The sequence below is a fragment of the Urocitellus parryii genome, chromosome 5, assembly GCF_045843805.1.
Source record: "Urocitellus parryii isolate mUroPar1 chromosome 5, mUroPar1.hap1, whole genome shotgun sequence".
NCBI lineage: Eukaryota > Metazoa > Chordata > Mammalia > Rodentia > Sciuridae > Urocitellus > Urocitellus parryii.
This window is the reverse complement of record NC_135535.1, coordinates 65,744,650-65,761,449: the sequence shown is the minus strand read 5'-3', so window position 1 is coordinate 65,761,449 and position 16,800 is coordinate 65,744,650. Positions and strand designations below refer to the sequence as shown.

Genomic DNA, 16,800 nt, shown 5'->3' with positions numbered 1-16,800 from the left:
AAATTGCTTGGGGCCTTGCTATGGTGCTGAGGCTAGCTTTGAACTTGGAATTCTCCTGCCTCAGCCTTTCCAATTGCTTCCAGCCTGGTCCCAGTTTTGTGGTGTTTTGCCACAGTCTGGCTGGGCACAAAATAACCGAGCCTCCATAAAACCTTGTAGGTTCAAACAGCAACTCTTTATTCCCGAACTCTCACCGGCACTCTACACACACTTCACCCCACCACCCCACCCCCCCCCAGAACTCTACAGGAACTCCAAAGTAGCAGGATCTGAGGCAGCAGGATCTGCCCTAATCCCGGAGCTGGGTCACCATTACCTCTAGCAAAATGCCAGGCGTCATTCACTAAACTATGCGTCTCAACAGTGTTTTCTGTTTGTTTTTAACATTTATTTTTTAGTTGTAGTTGGACACAATGCTTTTATTTCGTTTATTTATTTTTATGTGGTGCTGAGGATCAAACCCAGGGCCTTGCACATGCTAGGCAAGTGCTCTATCGCTGAGCCACAATCCCAGCCCTGTTTTTTGTTGTTGTTTAAGTATTCCACACTTAAAAAATGGCAGAATACCTGGAACCAACCTAGATGCCAGTCAATAGATGAATGGATAAAAAAATATGTGGCATTTGTACACAATGGAATATTACTCAGCACTAAAAAAATAACAAAATCTTGGCATTTGCAGGGAAATGGATGGCATTAGAGCAGATTATGCTAAAACAGAGCAGAGAGGAAGAGCAGGAGAAGAAGATTACCATTAAGCAGGGACAAGAGGTGGGAGGGAATGGGAGAGAGAATGGGGATTGCATGGAAATGGAAGGAGACCCTCATTGTTATACAAAATTATGTAAAAGAGGATGTGAGGGGAAAGGGAAAAAAAGAGAAATGAATTACAGTAGATGGGGTAGAGAGAGAAGAGGGGAGGGGAGGGGGGATAGGAAAGGCAGCAGAATACAACAGACACTAGTATGGAAGTATGTATGCAATCTGTACACCTGGTAAAAATAAGAATTCATAACCCACTTGAATCAAATGTATGAAATATGTCAAGATCATTGTAATATTTTGAGCAACCAATAAAAAAAATGGCAGAATATCACTAGAAAGATTAAGCAAGGGGTAGGGTTGTGGCATGTGTGAGGCACTGGGTTCAATCCTCAGCACAAATAAATAGATAGATAGGTCTTGTGTTCATTAACAGCTAAAAACAAAGAGGGCTAGGGTTGTGGCTGAGCGGTAGAGTGCTCTCCTAGCACACATGAGGTGCTGGGTTCAATCCTCAGCACCACATGAAAATAATAATACAATAAAGGTATTGTTTTCAACTACAACTAAAAATGTATAATAAAAAATATTAAGCAAACAGTGAAAAAGATGAAGAATGGCAACTAGACTGAAAGCCATTGCTTGTTATAGTGCAAACTAGAAAGAAGTGGAATTAATGGTATACTTGAAAAGGGAGTATGTTGTCTTTCAGTCCTGCACATAGCAAGAATAGAAGATAATATAAAGATTTTCAGAGAAAGCCCAACTTGGGAGATTTTATTTTAAAATACTAAATGTTTTTCTTGGGGAAAAGGAACATATTTCAGAATAAAGTTCTGAGATGCAAGAAAGAATGATCAAAAGTAATCAACGTTTATGTGAATCTAAGTAAATATTGACTGGTATAAAACTAAAATAATATATACAGAAGGCACAGGATAGTCTTTGATTTTTTTAAAAATTACTTTTTAGTTGTCAATGGACCTTTATTATATGCAGTGCTGAGAATTGAACCCAGTGCCTCAAACATTCTAGGCAGGTGCTCTACCACTGAGCCACCATTTCAGCCCCTAATCTTTTATTTTAATCCTTTAGCTACTGTGATGTTTACTCTCTGGCTCAAAAAATTCAATAGATATGATGTGGGGTTTTGTTTTTAATTTCCTTTTGGTACTGGGGATTGAACCCTTAGATGCTTTTTGCAATTATAATGATCTACAAGTTATAATCATTGTGTGGTTAATATTGTTTTTGGAGTCAGGCTTCCTGGGTTTGATCCTGACTTCAAACAGTCTTTCTGTCGTATGCTTAAGAGCGAACCCACTTGTTAGGGATCAAATCCAGGACCACGTCCATTTCTGTCTTTTTTTTTTTTTTTCCTGTGTTCCTCTCAAAATGGGTTAATCTGTAAGGGGAAATAGTAGTGCTTATAATGTGTTATTGCAAGAGTTTGGAGAGGTGGGTCAAGCATGGTTGTGCACATTTGTAGTCCAGCTAACTCGGGCTAAGGCAGGAGGATCACAAGTTCCTGGACAATGTAGTAGAATCCTGCCTCAAAATAAAAAAGTCAGGGGACATCATAGAGTGCCCCTAGTACCCCCCTCTCCCCCAAAAAAAAGTCCATTTAGTACAGTTGCCTAGCTTACAGAATTGCTTATTACATTTGCTGTTGTTGTTATGGTGCTTACATTTTTCCCCTCCGTTACTTGAAAGTCTTTTTCAAAGTATGTAGTTTCAGTGGATTCTAAAATGCATATTTTTGTTCATTTTTACCTCTCTGAAAATTGGGATGCTACTCATAATAACTTGGTGTTCCATAGTTAGAAATAAAGTTGTTTTTCCTTTGTGATTTTTGCTTTCTTTGTCATATTTTTTTTATTTTCTTGTTGCAGTTTTATATTATTCTATAGTAATGGTCTTTTGCAATGTGTCTTATTTTTAAAGCTAATTTTCTGTGACATAGGGTTTTTTAATATTTTTTAATTGTAGCTGGACACAATAATGTTATTTATTTATTTATTTTTTTAATATTTATTTTTTAGTTCTCGGCGGACACAACATCTTTGTTGGTATGTGGTGCTGAGGATCGAACCCGGGCCGCACGCATGCCAGGCGAGCGCGCTACCGCTTGAGCCACATCCCCAGCCCCATTATTTATTTATTTTTAATGTGATACTGAGGATCGAACCCAGAGCCTTGTACGTGTTAGGCAACCGCTTTACCACTGAGCCACAACCCCAGCCTCTGTGACATAAGTTTAACTTGAACTTCATCTCGTAGTTATTTTGATGAAACATTAGTTTTCATGTATACTTTTGAGGGTAAGACAGCAGAATTGCTTTCCATTCAAAACCACATGCTTTATTAAAAAGTTTATAAAGTATTTATATGAGTGTTAACTGCTTTTCAAGTATTAATTTACTTTAATGTTTAAAATAAAGAATTCTTACCTCAATTTGTAATTTAGGCTTAGGTGAGAGGTTTTTCTCAGGATTACATTATTCCAAGTTCATGTAAGAGCTGTTTGAAATTCATATGTGATTCTAGGGCCTCAATCATTATATGTTTAAATAGTAACTGAAATAACTCTTTTGCTTTACTTAAAGCCCTATACAACTTTGCATAGCAATCCTGTGAATCAGGGGTGCTTCTTGTAAGTAAATGACCCTTCCACTGCATATTTTTCACATCCAGGTCTTATTCATTAAATGACTATTATAGCTGTGCATGGTAACACACGTCTGTCATCCCCAAAGCCAGCCTGGGCAACTTAATAAGACCCAGCCTTAAAATAAAAAGTACTAGGGATGCATGTGAGTGATAGAGTGCCCCCGGTTCAATCCCTAGTACCACCAAAAAAGAAAAAAAAAAAAGATAAAAAAAAGATTGAGAAGTTTGATACCTCTTTGTGAAAAGTGTGCTATTATTCCTGCTGTTTTCTTGGGTGTAGACTTATCTAGTATTATCAGAATTGAGGAAAGAGGAAGAATTTAGTATACAAATAGATTTTCTCCTGTTTAAAAAAGTTTAGACTGGGCTCATGGCTCAGTGATAGAGAGCTTGCCAAGTATGTGCAAGACCCTAGTTTTGACTCCTCCCAATGCAAAAATAAAACCAAAAACAAACAAAAAAAACTTGACATAAATTAAGTACCTTTACTCATTTTCTATTCTTTTGTCAGTAAGAAGTTATGTTGTACCTAAATTTCCAAATCATAATCACCAATCAATCAGTGCCTATCAAAGGCAGAGTGCAGGAGTACTGCCCTGGTGCAGGCAGGAAGCTGGAGAGGCAGCTATTGGCTGTAGAGATTTTTGTGTGTGCCTGTGTGGTGTGTGTGGTGCTAGGGATTGAACCCAGGCCTATGTGCATTCAGGGGAAGCATTCTACCAACTGAGCTATATCCTCAGCCCAGCTGTAGAGAAATGTAATACACTAATAAAACTTGACTGAAAGGTATATGCTTGTTGTCCTACAACAGGAAATTCTGAACTATGTCAGTGATAAACTACTCACTACTACCATTGCAATTTCAAAGCTTCAGCCCTGGCTCCTAAGATATTGAGTGGACCTGTGCATGGAAAAGGGTATTTGTGTCTGACTCTTTTTTTCCTGTGTTAAGTTTAAAAACATTTTTTGGTTGATGAACCAAAAGAACACAATTTTTAAAAAACATGAAGGGTTGAGCATGTAGCTCTGAAGTAGAGTGTTTCAAATATGGTGGTTAGAAAACATTAGGCAAGCAATAGAGTGTAATTAAACTATTGTTTCATTGGTTCCCTACATATAAGTCATGTTAGTTGTACCATATGGAAACTCAAAAAAAAACTTGAGTACAAATGGGTTTATTATTAGAGTGCAGAGGAATTTCATGGGACATAATTGCAGAAAATGTAATTAGGCCTCCCGGAAACTCTTTTCAAAGTTATATAAATGGATACTTATTTTTTATGTGGTACTGAAGATCCAACCCAGTGCCTCACATGTGTCAGGCTAAGCATTCTACCACTGAGCCACAAACCAGCCCAGAAGCTGTGTCTTAAATCAGCAATTTTGTTTTGGGGTTCTGCAGTTCCATCCACTAAATTTTATCTTTGTTGGACATATTTGGGTGTTGGTGATACCTTAAAAAGCTGGTTTTGAGGCTGGGGTTGTGTCTTAGCAGTAGAGTTCTTGCCTCACACACATGAGGCCCTGAGTTTGATCCTCAGCACCACATAAACATAAATAAATAAAATAAAGGTATTGCGTCCAACTACAACTAAAAAAATATTTTTTAAAAAAGCGGGTTTTTATTTTTTTAAGCCCTGTGAGCCAGGACCAATAGGGAATTCATGACAACCTAATAAATAGTTCAGCATTTGCCAGTTTTCATGAAAGCTGAATCCCTATTACCTGTAGGTCATAACCTTAGGCTCATTAATTTTCTGCCATGTGGATCCATCTTCTGGTGCCTACGATCCAGGGGTGGGACCTTGGCAGAAAAGACAAAAGTAAATTATAGAAAGGGAATGAAATTTTCTGTGTCCTTATATACTTGAGAAGGATCAAGCCCTGTCATTTGGTTGAATAAAGTGAGAAGTGTTATTTGTGCATCCCACCCCTCTCTTCATTTCTCAGCATCTCCACCTTTTCATAGACTTCTCCCTTCTTCTTCCCCCATGCTCAGTCTCTTCTGTGTTTGTGATTAAATAATGCACACAAAAGATTGCTTTAAATGGTAATGCTTTAAATAATTACGTTGTGGGCACTAAGAATATACACTTTAAGGATAGATGATAGAGAGCAGACCACAGTTCTTGACTTGATAAGATTTTCAATGATAATCATTCAAACTCAGGCCTCTGTCACAACTTAGATGACAATAAAAATTATATTCTGGAAAATTGCTGTAGATAACTCAAAAAGTTTACTTTAGATAAACACTAATATCTTGAAGATATAGTAGTACTTTGAATAAATTTTTATGTAACTGTCAAGTAGATCGTGTAAGAGGGTATTTTAGTAGTATTCTACAAAGGTACATATTTTTTATTATATTTTCTGGGCTGGATCTGGTGGCAGAGTCCTATTATCCCAGTGAGTTCGAGGCCCACCTGGGCTACAGTGAGAACATGACTGAAAATAAAAAGACCAGGGATGTGGCTCAGTGGTAAAGCACTTGCCTGGCATGCATGAGTCATGGCTAAATAAATAAAAAAAATTGGGCTGTGGATTTAGCTCAATGGAAAAGCACCCCTAGGTTTCATCCGTAGTAACACAAAAATAAATAAGAGTTTAATATTTTCAAAGTTGATCAGAAACTATAATATTTATTTAATATTAAATTATTTAATACTGTTTAGTTTTTTTCACATTTAAGTAATGCAAAAACCTTTTGTATAAATTTACAATTTCACTCCCATTTCTAAAATTCATAAATAGATCTTTTGATTATTTAGCAGGTAACATCTAAAGGAACTGGTTTAAATCCTAATGCCAAAGTATGGCAAGAAATTCCTCCTGGAACTCCTGATGCCACTACTGTAGCTCATGGAACTGAAAGCTCTTGGCATGAAACAGCAGCCACATCAGGGTCTCATCCTGAAGGTAAGTCCTAAATGTTTCATTGGAAAAATTACATTTAAGTTAAATGGTAATGCCAAACCAGTCTGTAGAACTTGGAATACATCCTTTGATTGTTTACAAGATAGATTTGTAAATATTTTATGTATTGTTTGTATATATTGTCACTATTTGAAGTAGTATCTGTGACTGGGTCCAGTATCTAACCCATTTATAATATACTTATCATTTATAATTGGTTTATAAGTTAATTTTGAATTGCCATCATCGGCTCTGCTTTTTACTCACTTAAAATTTGGACAAATGACTTCTGTGCTTACTTATTCTTTTATCTGTAAAACAAATAATAATTGCCTACAGCATAAGATTTTCTGAAAATTAAGTGGATAGAATTCATTTGAGTAGTCAGATACATACCTAGTGCTATATGAGTTTTAGTTATTGTTAATTATTTTACCATATCTATAATGGTGAAAACTTACTCCTTGAGGAAATACTGTTAACTTAAAACCATGGGAAACTTTTTCTGACTGGTAGAATTCATTGAAATTGTGCTGTAGAAGACGTACTGACCAAAATTCTTGAAGGTAGAATTTAAAGAATTCCTATTTACTTTCCCTATTTTTTCTTGAATATAGGAAATGCTGAGCTTTCAGAAGATATGTGTAAGGAATATGAAGTAATGTATTCTCCATCTTGTGAAACCACAAGAAACACTACAGGCATTGAAGAATCAACTGATGGAATGATATTAGGACCTGAAGAGCTGAGTTACCAAATATATGATGTTTCTGGTAAACTTTGTTACAGTTTTATTGCTTTTTAAAATGATAATTTAAGGACTGGGGATGTGGCTCAAGCGGTAGCGCACTCACCTGGCATGCGTGCGGCCCGGGTTCGATCCTCAGCACCACATACAAAAAACAAAGATATTGTGTCCACCGAAAACTAAAAAAAAAAAGAATATTTAAAAAAATGATAATTTAGTTTGTTCTTTTCTTTGAAAAACTTTCTTACATGTTAGGTGAATATTAAAAATATCCAAACATGAAATACGTAATTTAAAAATAATATTTACTTTATGAGGGTCCTACTGAAGGAAGTTAAGAAACCTAAATTGCAACCCTTCATAAGTTTAAGTTCTTTGGACTTAGTTAGGGTTATTACAAGTTCTGTCAATTTTCCTGTCATTTTTGTCAGATAAATAAATACATATGAATCCACACCTGTTATTATAATAGATATTCAATTGCCGATTTTTTTTTTTTTTTTTTTTTTTTGTGGATGGGTACTGGGAGTTTAACCCAAGGGTACTCAACCTCTGAGCCATATCCCCAGCCCACTATTTATTCATTCATTCATTCATTTATCTATTTATTTATTTGTTGGTTTATTTGAGACAGAGCCCTGGGTACTCAACCCCTGAGCCACTTTCCCATCCGTTTGTTTATTTGAGACAGAGTCCTGCTAAGTTGCTTAGGGCCTAAGTTGCTGAGGCTGGTCTCAACCTTGTAGTCCTCCTGCCTCAATGTTCTCAGTCGTTGGAAATATAGGCGTGTGCCACCATGCCCAACTGAGATTAATTTTAAGAAAAAAAAATCATACTAAACACACAAGTTCCACTGCAGTTTAACCTGTAAGCTATATATATATTTGTACATTCTTTTAACTGAAATGGAGTAGTTTTCACTTAAATTTATGGTTGATGAATTTTTCAAAAGAAACTAAAAATGAACCCAAAAGCTGGATTTGCTACCTTAATTTTTATAAGATGTAAGATTTTTTGTTAGTTTTTTTTTTTTTTTAATCTTTATTTTTTAGTTTTCGGCAGGCACAACATCTTTGTTTGTATGTGGTGCTGAGGATCGAACCCAGGCCGCACGCATGCCAGGCGAGCGCGCTACCACTGAGCGACATCCCCAGCCCCTTTTGTTAGTTTTTGACATGGGGTCTTGCTGTGTTGCCCAGGAAGCCTCAAATTCATTATTCACCTGTCTTAGCCTCATGAGTAGCTATAGTTAAAGGCGTGTGCCAACATGCCAGCTTAAAGGGTCTTATTGAACAATAATTGTAATATGGAGTAGGTATTTGTTTTCCACGTTTATGTAGCTCTTCAGGCAAGGTCTATAAGTTTTTGTCCTCATTACCTTATTATAGGCATTCAGACTACATTTTTTAAATCCATTGATTTAAAAGATAAGTTCTGAAATGAGGTATTCTCACATGATAACTTAAGATTGGGAGTTCTTCTAGCCTGTAGTTCTAATAAAGTTAACCACTATCCATTTTGAACATGGAGTTGGTTTAAGTTATGTTATAACCCCTTGGTGTTTTAGAGTTTGCTATAAACTCTAAAACATCGGAAGGCTAACCAAATTGATAGCTTATTAAACTGGCATTCAGGTGGATTATATATACATAGAAATAGAATGTTGGCAGGAGGTGTGCTGGGGATGAAATCTAGGGGCACTTAATCAACTGAGCCACATCCCCACCCCATTTTATTTTTATTTTGAGATAGGGTCTTGCTAAGTTGCTTAGGGCCTCAGCCTCCTAAAATTGCTGGGATTACAGCACCTGGCAAAATGGTTCTTATGGTTATTATTAATAAAGTTAACTAAATATGTAACTTTGATTCTTGAGTAGCAAGATAATTTAGTGGTAAAATCATAGACAAAGATAATTCAGCTTTCTATTCATCCTATTGTCTCTATTTAGAGAAAAGTTAGTTTCTATTATCATTAATGCTTTTTTTAAGAAAAGGACATATTATATGCTTTTAGTCTGGAAAATGTGTAAGATTCTAATTTAGAGTGGTGGTTTTCCATGATTGCTTCCTGAGAAAAAGGCTCAGGTACTGTGTTTAAACAGTAGAAAGCACAGAAGGCCATTAAGAGAGTTGATCTGATCCTTTGAATGCTTGACTGCTGTAAATATAAGTAGGAAGGTATAGTACTCTAAAATCATAGAATGAAGAAGAAAAGTATTTTAGAGTTTGAAGAATGAGACTAAAATCAGATTTACTACCAGTAAGAGAAATAAAATTATATAAATACGTCCCAATTGGTTTAGCCAATTTGTTTTCCAATTTAGATTACTGTTACTTTTGTTCAACTTTGAGTTCCCCTTAAAGAAATAGTTGTCACTTTTTTAAAATGTTTAATGCAGTGTTTTACAACGTGGTAGTCAAGCGCTTTTGGTATTAATGGTTCTTTTTTTATTTGTTTGGCAAAATAATTTTTAACTAATATGAAATTTATCTGTAAAAAGATTGGAAGAAATTGGACCCTGATCTGTTATAAAAATTATTTAAAAATGCACTTTTGAGGTAACATTTGTGCATACTTTTTGACTTTGAGTACAATACATAAATTTCATCACCTACAATAATTTGATATTAACTTTTTCCCCCTCTTGTTTTCTATTATCAGGAGAAAGCAGTTCAACAATTTCTACAGAAGACCTAAAAGAATGTCTAAAGAAACAATTAGAATTCTGTTTTTCACGGTACAGAATCATTTTTATTGATATTTTTTCCTTTTTTTTTTTGAGTTATTTGGTTAGTATAATACCTATGAAATAGAGTAGAAGAATGTTGGTTCTCATTTCTTTGTAGTACTGTATTTTGGTATCATTTGTGGTATATTTTTAATCTAAATTTAAAGATGTAATCTCCAATTAGATATGCAAAGAATCTGTTCTCAGTAGAAAGATAATGAAGTTTCTATTAGATACTTTTTCTGTGAACATATTCAGTCTCAGGGTTCTCAAAAGTAGTTATCAAACAAAAATTAAAAATCAAATTAGGGCTGGGGTATAGCTCAGTGGTAGAGCAGTTGCCTAGCAAGTGTGAGGCACCGCATGAAAAATAAATTTAAAAGATATTGTATCCATCTACAACTTACAAAAATCGACAAATTAATGGAGAGGTAGGGGAAAATACTTCTTTGATTTTAGGAATTGACTCTTGTAACTTTTGAACATAGTTATTTTTAGCAAGGTAGTAAGGAGATAGGCAGAGGGATTATATACTATCAGTGTCTTCTGTTAAATACAGAGTCCATTTAGGCAATGTCTTATGTATCTAGATGCCTTGGCACACACCTGTAATCCCAGTGACTCAGGAAGCTGAGGCAGGAGGATCACAAGTTGCCAACTTGGGCAGCTTAGCAAGGCTGTGTCTCAAAATCAAAAATAAATGAGGCTGGGGGTTGTGGCTCAGGTAAAGTGCCCCTTTTTATGTATGTACGTATGTATGTATGTATTTATGTTTTTAGGTATGTATGTATGTATGGTGCTGAGAATTGAACTCAGTGCCTCACACATGCCAGGCAAGTGCTCTACCACTGAGATTCCTATCATAACTTCTTTATACATAATGAACCCTTGAGCCATGTTTAATTAATTCTTTATCCTAAATAACTCCTGTATCTTATTATCATCTTTTTAAAAAAACAAAATATTTGTTTATTTTTATTTTTTAGTTGTAGGGGGACACAACAACTTTATTTTTATGTGGTGTCGAGCGCTCTACCTCTGAGCCCCAGCCCTCTTATTATCCTCTTTACATTCTTGTAGTTTGCAGGATGAAAGTAAGAGTCTCCTGGCTTTTTTCTCTAATAGTTCTGCCTATAATATAATTCATTTTCTAGAACATACTTGTAATAGTTACTTTATTTTACTTATTGTTGCTGGGTACAGTTTCACGGCTGTAATCCTAGCTACTAGGGAGGTTGAGGCAGGAAGATCAAGAGTTTGAGACCAACCTGCACAAATAGCAAGACCCTATCTCAAAAAAAATTTTTTTTTCTATAGACCACTTGTGGGTCTGCTTCTGTTGTCTGAGTTTTTCTTTTTATCCTCCACCATAGTTTCTTGCCTTTTCGCATGTCTTACAAATGTTGATTGTATGCTGGGCATTACATATATAAGAAGTATGTAAGCTGTAGGTAACAATTTTCCAATCTAGGCAATAATTAAGCTTCTATTAGGCAGATAGAATGAAATATTGATTGCTTTAATCTAGTCAGGAATTGAACTGCATCAAATCTGAGCAGCCATTTTAATTAGACATAGTTCCTCCAGTTTCTCTTCATTAGGAACATCACTAATTTTTCAGAGATTTGAAGTTAGCTCTTTATCTTCTTAAGCCGTACAAACCTACATCTGGCAAATGCTTTGCTGGGGAGACTTGTTTCATGCAGGTTCTGTTTCCATTGGGACCACACAGATTTTACTTTGCCTTTTCATCCTGGCTCACAATCTCTCATATTCCTTAGAACTCAGGAAACTCTGTTTTGGGAACTAATGTAATTTTCAATTCATAGTGTTAATCATGTGTCAAGTATATACACTTCATAACTATACATAACTGCCTAAAGCTCTGCTGGCTTCTTTTTTGCTCAATATAGTTCCTCTATGCAAATGCACTCCATAAGGTCTTTCTAATATTAGTTGTTTTTGTCTTTGAAGCTTCCACACCTCTCCTATTATCTTTCAAAACATAATTCTTGTAATTTATCCAAGCTTTTTTTGTGATGGTAGTAGGAGCTCTTGCACATGATATAGTACATCATGTCTAAGACTGTGATGCTGTTCAGACCAGCCAGGTGGTTATCATTTGTAGCTCAGCAAGATTGCCATTAAAGCCAAGCATTGTGGCACACACCTGTAATTCCAGCAACTCAAGGCTGAGGCAGAAGGCCAACTGGGGCCAGCCTGGGGATGTGGCTTAGTGATTAAGCACCCCTAGGTTTAATCCCCAGCACTCCCCCGGCCCCACTTCCTACCCCTCCAAAAAAACCCAAAAAACCAAAAACAACTTGCCATTAATATATGTCAAATATTATTCATCAATAGGTAAGTCTGAGATGCTGTATCAATTATTTTTATTTACTTCTGAAAAGGTATAGTAGTTTTTTGTTTGGTTGGTTGGTTGGTTATTTGGTGTGATTTTGTTTTTGGTGGTGCTAGGGATTAAACCCAGGGCCTTGTGCATGCGATGCAAGCACTGTGCCAACTGAGTTATATCCCCAGCCCCAAAGGTATTATTATTAAAGTTTTATTAGCACATTTTGACACATGATTTATTATAATAGATCTGCCAAAAGACAGGGTAGGTTTAGGCTGCAGCCTTTTAGTTGTGCAAAAATTGTTTATGGTTATCTAATTTTCAAGTATATTCATTATTCTTGTTGATTAGGATGTTATTAATGTTTCATTTATATGTGGTACTGAGAATCAAACCCAGTGCCTCACACCTGCCAGGCAAGTGCACTACCACTGAGCCCCAGCCCAGCTACATCCTTTTATTTTTTACTCTGAGATAGAGCCTCCCTAATTTGCTGAGGGTCTTACTAAATTGCTGAGGCTGGTCTTGAACTTGTAATCCTCTTGCTTCAGCCTCATGATTTGCTAGGATTACAAGCATGGGCCACTATAGCCAGCTGGACACAAGGTTTTTGAAACACTGAACAAAAGAATATCATTCATGGAACCCATATTCTGATGTGGGGACAAGAAACAATAAGCAGAATAATTAAGTAGTTTATAGTTAGTAATACGTTTGAACATTGCTGTGGGAAAAAAATTTAAAAGTATGGTTTAAGTAAAGGAAAGAGATTCCAAAGTGCCTATGTGGTGTTTTTTTTTTTTTTTTTTTTTTTTAAGAGAGAATTTTTTAATATTTCTTTTTTTAGTTTTCAGCGGACACAACATCTTTCTTTGTATGTGGTGCTCAGGATCAAATCCGGGCGCGCTACCGCTTGAGCCACATCCCCAGCCTGCCTATGTGGTTTTAAATATGGCAGTTAGGTCAGGCGTCTGAGAAGGGAGCTTTTAAGCACAAACTTCTAGCAAATTTTGCTAGTCTGCTTCAAAGAATATTTGATATGAATGAAAAGACAGGAATTTATTTCAATTTGTTAAAAAGATTTTATGTGTAAGATAGAAGTATTTGTATCTTTTTTTAAAATGTATCTTAGAAAACTATTTAAATGAAGAAAATATATTAAGTTACAAAGGTTAAACATGCTAAAAAAAACCTCCAGGTAGGCTCAATGGGGGCACATCTGTAATCCAGCTACTCAGGAGGCTGAGGCAGGAGGATTTCAAGGTGAAGGCTATCCTGGCTGTTTTGGTGATACCCTGTCTTGAAATATAATTAAAAAGGAGTGCCTGCCTAGCATGCCGAAGGCTGTAGGTTCATTCAATCCCCAGTACTGACTCTGCACCTAGAAAAATTCTCATATGCATATTCTAATATTGATGGTAAATTGTGTATAAAATGGAACTATGCTCTATGTAATACTTTGTAATATGCCGTTTAATATTAAGCATTTTTTATATAATTCAATAAAATCACTTGCCCAGAACTATGGGGCCAAGTATATTTAGGGATCCAGAAACTTTATGAAAGATTACCAATGTATATTATGTTGGTATCTTTGAACATGAACTTTTAAATGGATTTTTCAACGTTTACTATGTTAATTCTAATAGCATAATTTTGTTTCCTTAGACATAGTGACAAAAGTGAGTAAGGTACATTTTTTTCCATAGATGCTTTTTAAAAATTGCTTGTTAATATTGCTTTTGTTTATTCGTTTCAGAGAAAACTTGTCAAAGGATCTTTATTTGATATCTCAGATGGATAGTGATCAGTTCGTCCCAATTTGGACAATTGCCAACATGGAAGAGATTAAAAAATTGACCACAGATCCTGATCTAATTCTTGAAGTGTTGAGATGTATGTAAATAATAACCTTTTAGCTTATTTTTAAAACTTAAGAAGTTAAATATTTTTTTGGATTTTTTTATGATACAGGGAATTGTTTTAACTCATCTTACTGTTTATTTCTATTTTTTTTAATAAATTATTTTTACTGGCCAGGATGTATGTATACAGCTTCTGTGTCAGTTGTATTTAGCAAATGTAAACAATCTAATCTCATTTCATGGGCTACTAGAAAGCTTATTCCTCATACCTTGTAAAGCGATCTGTTTGAAACTTTTGAACCTACCTAAGGTGAATGTTTACATTATAGTCAGATAAACTCGCCACATATCTACTACACACAATTGAAATGTCAGTTTTACAAGTTAATACTGTATATTTGCAACAAACTCATTTCTTTTGTCCTAAAGTGATTTTGTGACTTACACATGAGTTGTGACCTACAGTTTGACAAATACTTCTAAAATTTGGTAAAGAATTTATATTTCTTGGTTGAGGCTCTAAGAATTTTTAGTGGTCTTCTGGAAGAGGTAGAAATAAAACTTTTGACAATGGGATTCCTCAAAACCAACATCTAAATGGGTTTTAGATCTTTATAGTAGAATATGAAAGTAAATATATTTAGATGAGGCCCTTAACTAATTAATTAACTAAAATCATAATTATAGGTGCTTCGTGCTCTCCGAAGGTTTCTTTTTAGCCTCAACATAGTGCTAAGTTGAAGTATGTACTGTTTCTTTTGTTTGTTTTTTCTTGGGGCCTTACACATGCCAGACCCACATCCCCAACCCCCAAAGTACATATTCTGAATATTTAATGTTTTTTGCATATAAACTTCCTTTTTTTAAAAAAAAAAATTGTAACCTATGTTTGCTATATTAACCTAGCCTCTGCTAGTGTATTCTATGGAAATTAAAATGCATGGTTTTTTAATGGTGTTATTAACATCACCACCTGTCACAAATGAGATCACTTTTTAAAATTTCAGCTTCTCCTATGGTTCAAGTTGATGAGAAGGGTGAGAAGGTGAGACCAAGTCATAAACGTTGTATTGTCATTCTCAGAGAGATTCCTGAAACAACACCAGTAGAGGTAAATCATTCATTAATCATTTGTAAGTTAAATGTTCTTTAACTGTTTAAATTGGAGGAGGTACATAAGCAAAACATAAGACAGTGTCCTGTGTTAGTTACTGTCTATAGGATAAATATTAATTTGTTTTCATAATTCTGACATATTAGAAAAACACAGAGGGAGAAAAACATATAATTCTATGTTCTGGAAGGGTAGGCTAAGCAGTGAATCAAATTCTGAATTTTTTGGTTTGACACAATTACAGTTAAAATATAAATGGGGATTTGGGTACACTGGTACTCATCTGTGATCCCAGCAACTCTGGATACTGAGGCAGGACAACTGCAAGATCAAAGCCAGCCTCAGCAACTTAGTGAGTCCTAAGCAATGTAGTGAGATGAGACCCTTGTCTTTAAAAAAAACAACAAAATGGACTGGGGATATGGCTCAGTTTCTAAGTGTCCCTGATTTAATCCCTGGTACCAAAAAATAAATTAATAAATTATAAATGGGCTATTTTGAGAACTTATGGATTCATCTGGAAGAATGGATAAAAAGAATCTTGAATAAGTACTAATGATGTGAGATGAACTCTGTTGGTTAGCAAAATATAAAGCAAAGCTGTAGTCATAAAGGTGGTATGATACAGGTATAAGAATATAATGTTTGAGCTAGACATAGTGGTGTATGCTGTATAATCCCAGCAACTCCAGAGGCTCACGAGTTCATGGCCATGCTGGACAATTTATAGCAAGACTCAAAAAATAAAAAGGTTCCATCCCCACTACTCAAAGATAATAATAAATAGAAAGGACTGGGATGTAACTCAGTGGTAAAATACCCTTGGGTTCAATCCCCAGTGCAGGGGAAAATGAGAAGCCAGGGGTTTTATAACCTGTTTTAAGATGAAGAACTGATTTTTTTGGGGGGGGGGTAGTTCGACAGGATACTTTTATTATTTTTTTGTTTGTTTATTTTTATGTGGTGCTGAGGATCGAACCCAGCACCTCCCCCATGCTAGGCAAGCGCTCTACTGCTGAGCCTCAACCCCAGGCCCCCCCCCCCCCAAAAAAAAAAAAACTGATCTTTAAGTGGTTGAGTAACTTGTCCAAGGATAAATGGGCAGTTATATGAGAGAGTCTACATTTAAACTTGATCATCTGATTCAGAAGCCTGTGTTTCTTCACCACTGTGTCCATTTTAAGACTAAATCTAAAAAGTTGAGGATTGATCATTAACTTGTTTATTGTAATTTATTAGCCATGTTTAGAATTTTTAGTCCCTTGCCACATAGTAAATAATGATGCCTTAGTAGCTAATCTTTTTACCCAAAGTCATTCAGTATTCAGTATCTAGAATGAAGATTTCCTAAACAGAGAAAGAAACAGAGAGAAATTAGAAAAGAAACTGTCACAAGATCTTTGAAACTTAGAGTAGTGACCTGGTACATAAAATACTCTTTGTCAATTTTGTATTTATTTTAATTTTTATTCTGAATACATAAAGAGTTTACTACATGAAAAATAATAAAACAAGGTGATAGTGAACAATATTACCAAAAAAGTAAAGGAAGTATAGATGATTAAAATAGCCAGATAAAATAAATGTAGGCAATAATCACTGAAATTTTTATTAAAATGAGTAGTCGAGGTAGTGACCCTTTA

At 35.3% G+C, this 16,800-nt stretch overlaps 1 protein-coding gene across 8 annotated transcripts in view; it reads left to right on the top strand.

The window, feature by feature from the left end:
- Larp4 (La ribonucleoprotein 4) overlaps positions 1 to 16,800 on the top strand; it is a 71,645-nt gene that overhangs the window by 20,707 nt on the left and 34,138 nt on the right. For 7 of the 8 annotated variants that reach the window (XM_077799318.1, XM_077799316.1, XM_077799317.1 and 4 more), the window contains exons 2-6: positions 6,204 to 6,351; positions 6,966 to 7,121; positions 9,759 to 9,834; positions 13,938 to 14,074; positions 15,051 to 15,154. In XM_077799318.1, the coding sequence (XP_077655444.1) occupies positions 6,204 to 6,351; positions 6,966 to 7,121; positions 9,759 to 9,834; positions 13,938 to 14,074; positions 15,051 to 15,154 (621 nt within the window). The remainder of the gene's footprint in view (positions 1 to 6,203; positions 6,352 to 6,965; positions 7,122 to 9,758; positions 9,835 to 13,937; positions 14,075 to 15,050; positions 15,155 to 16,800) is intronic. The other variant, XM_077799315.1, reaches the window with a different exon arrangement.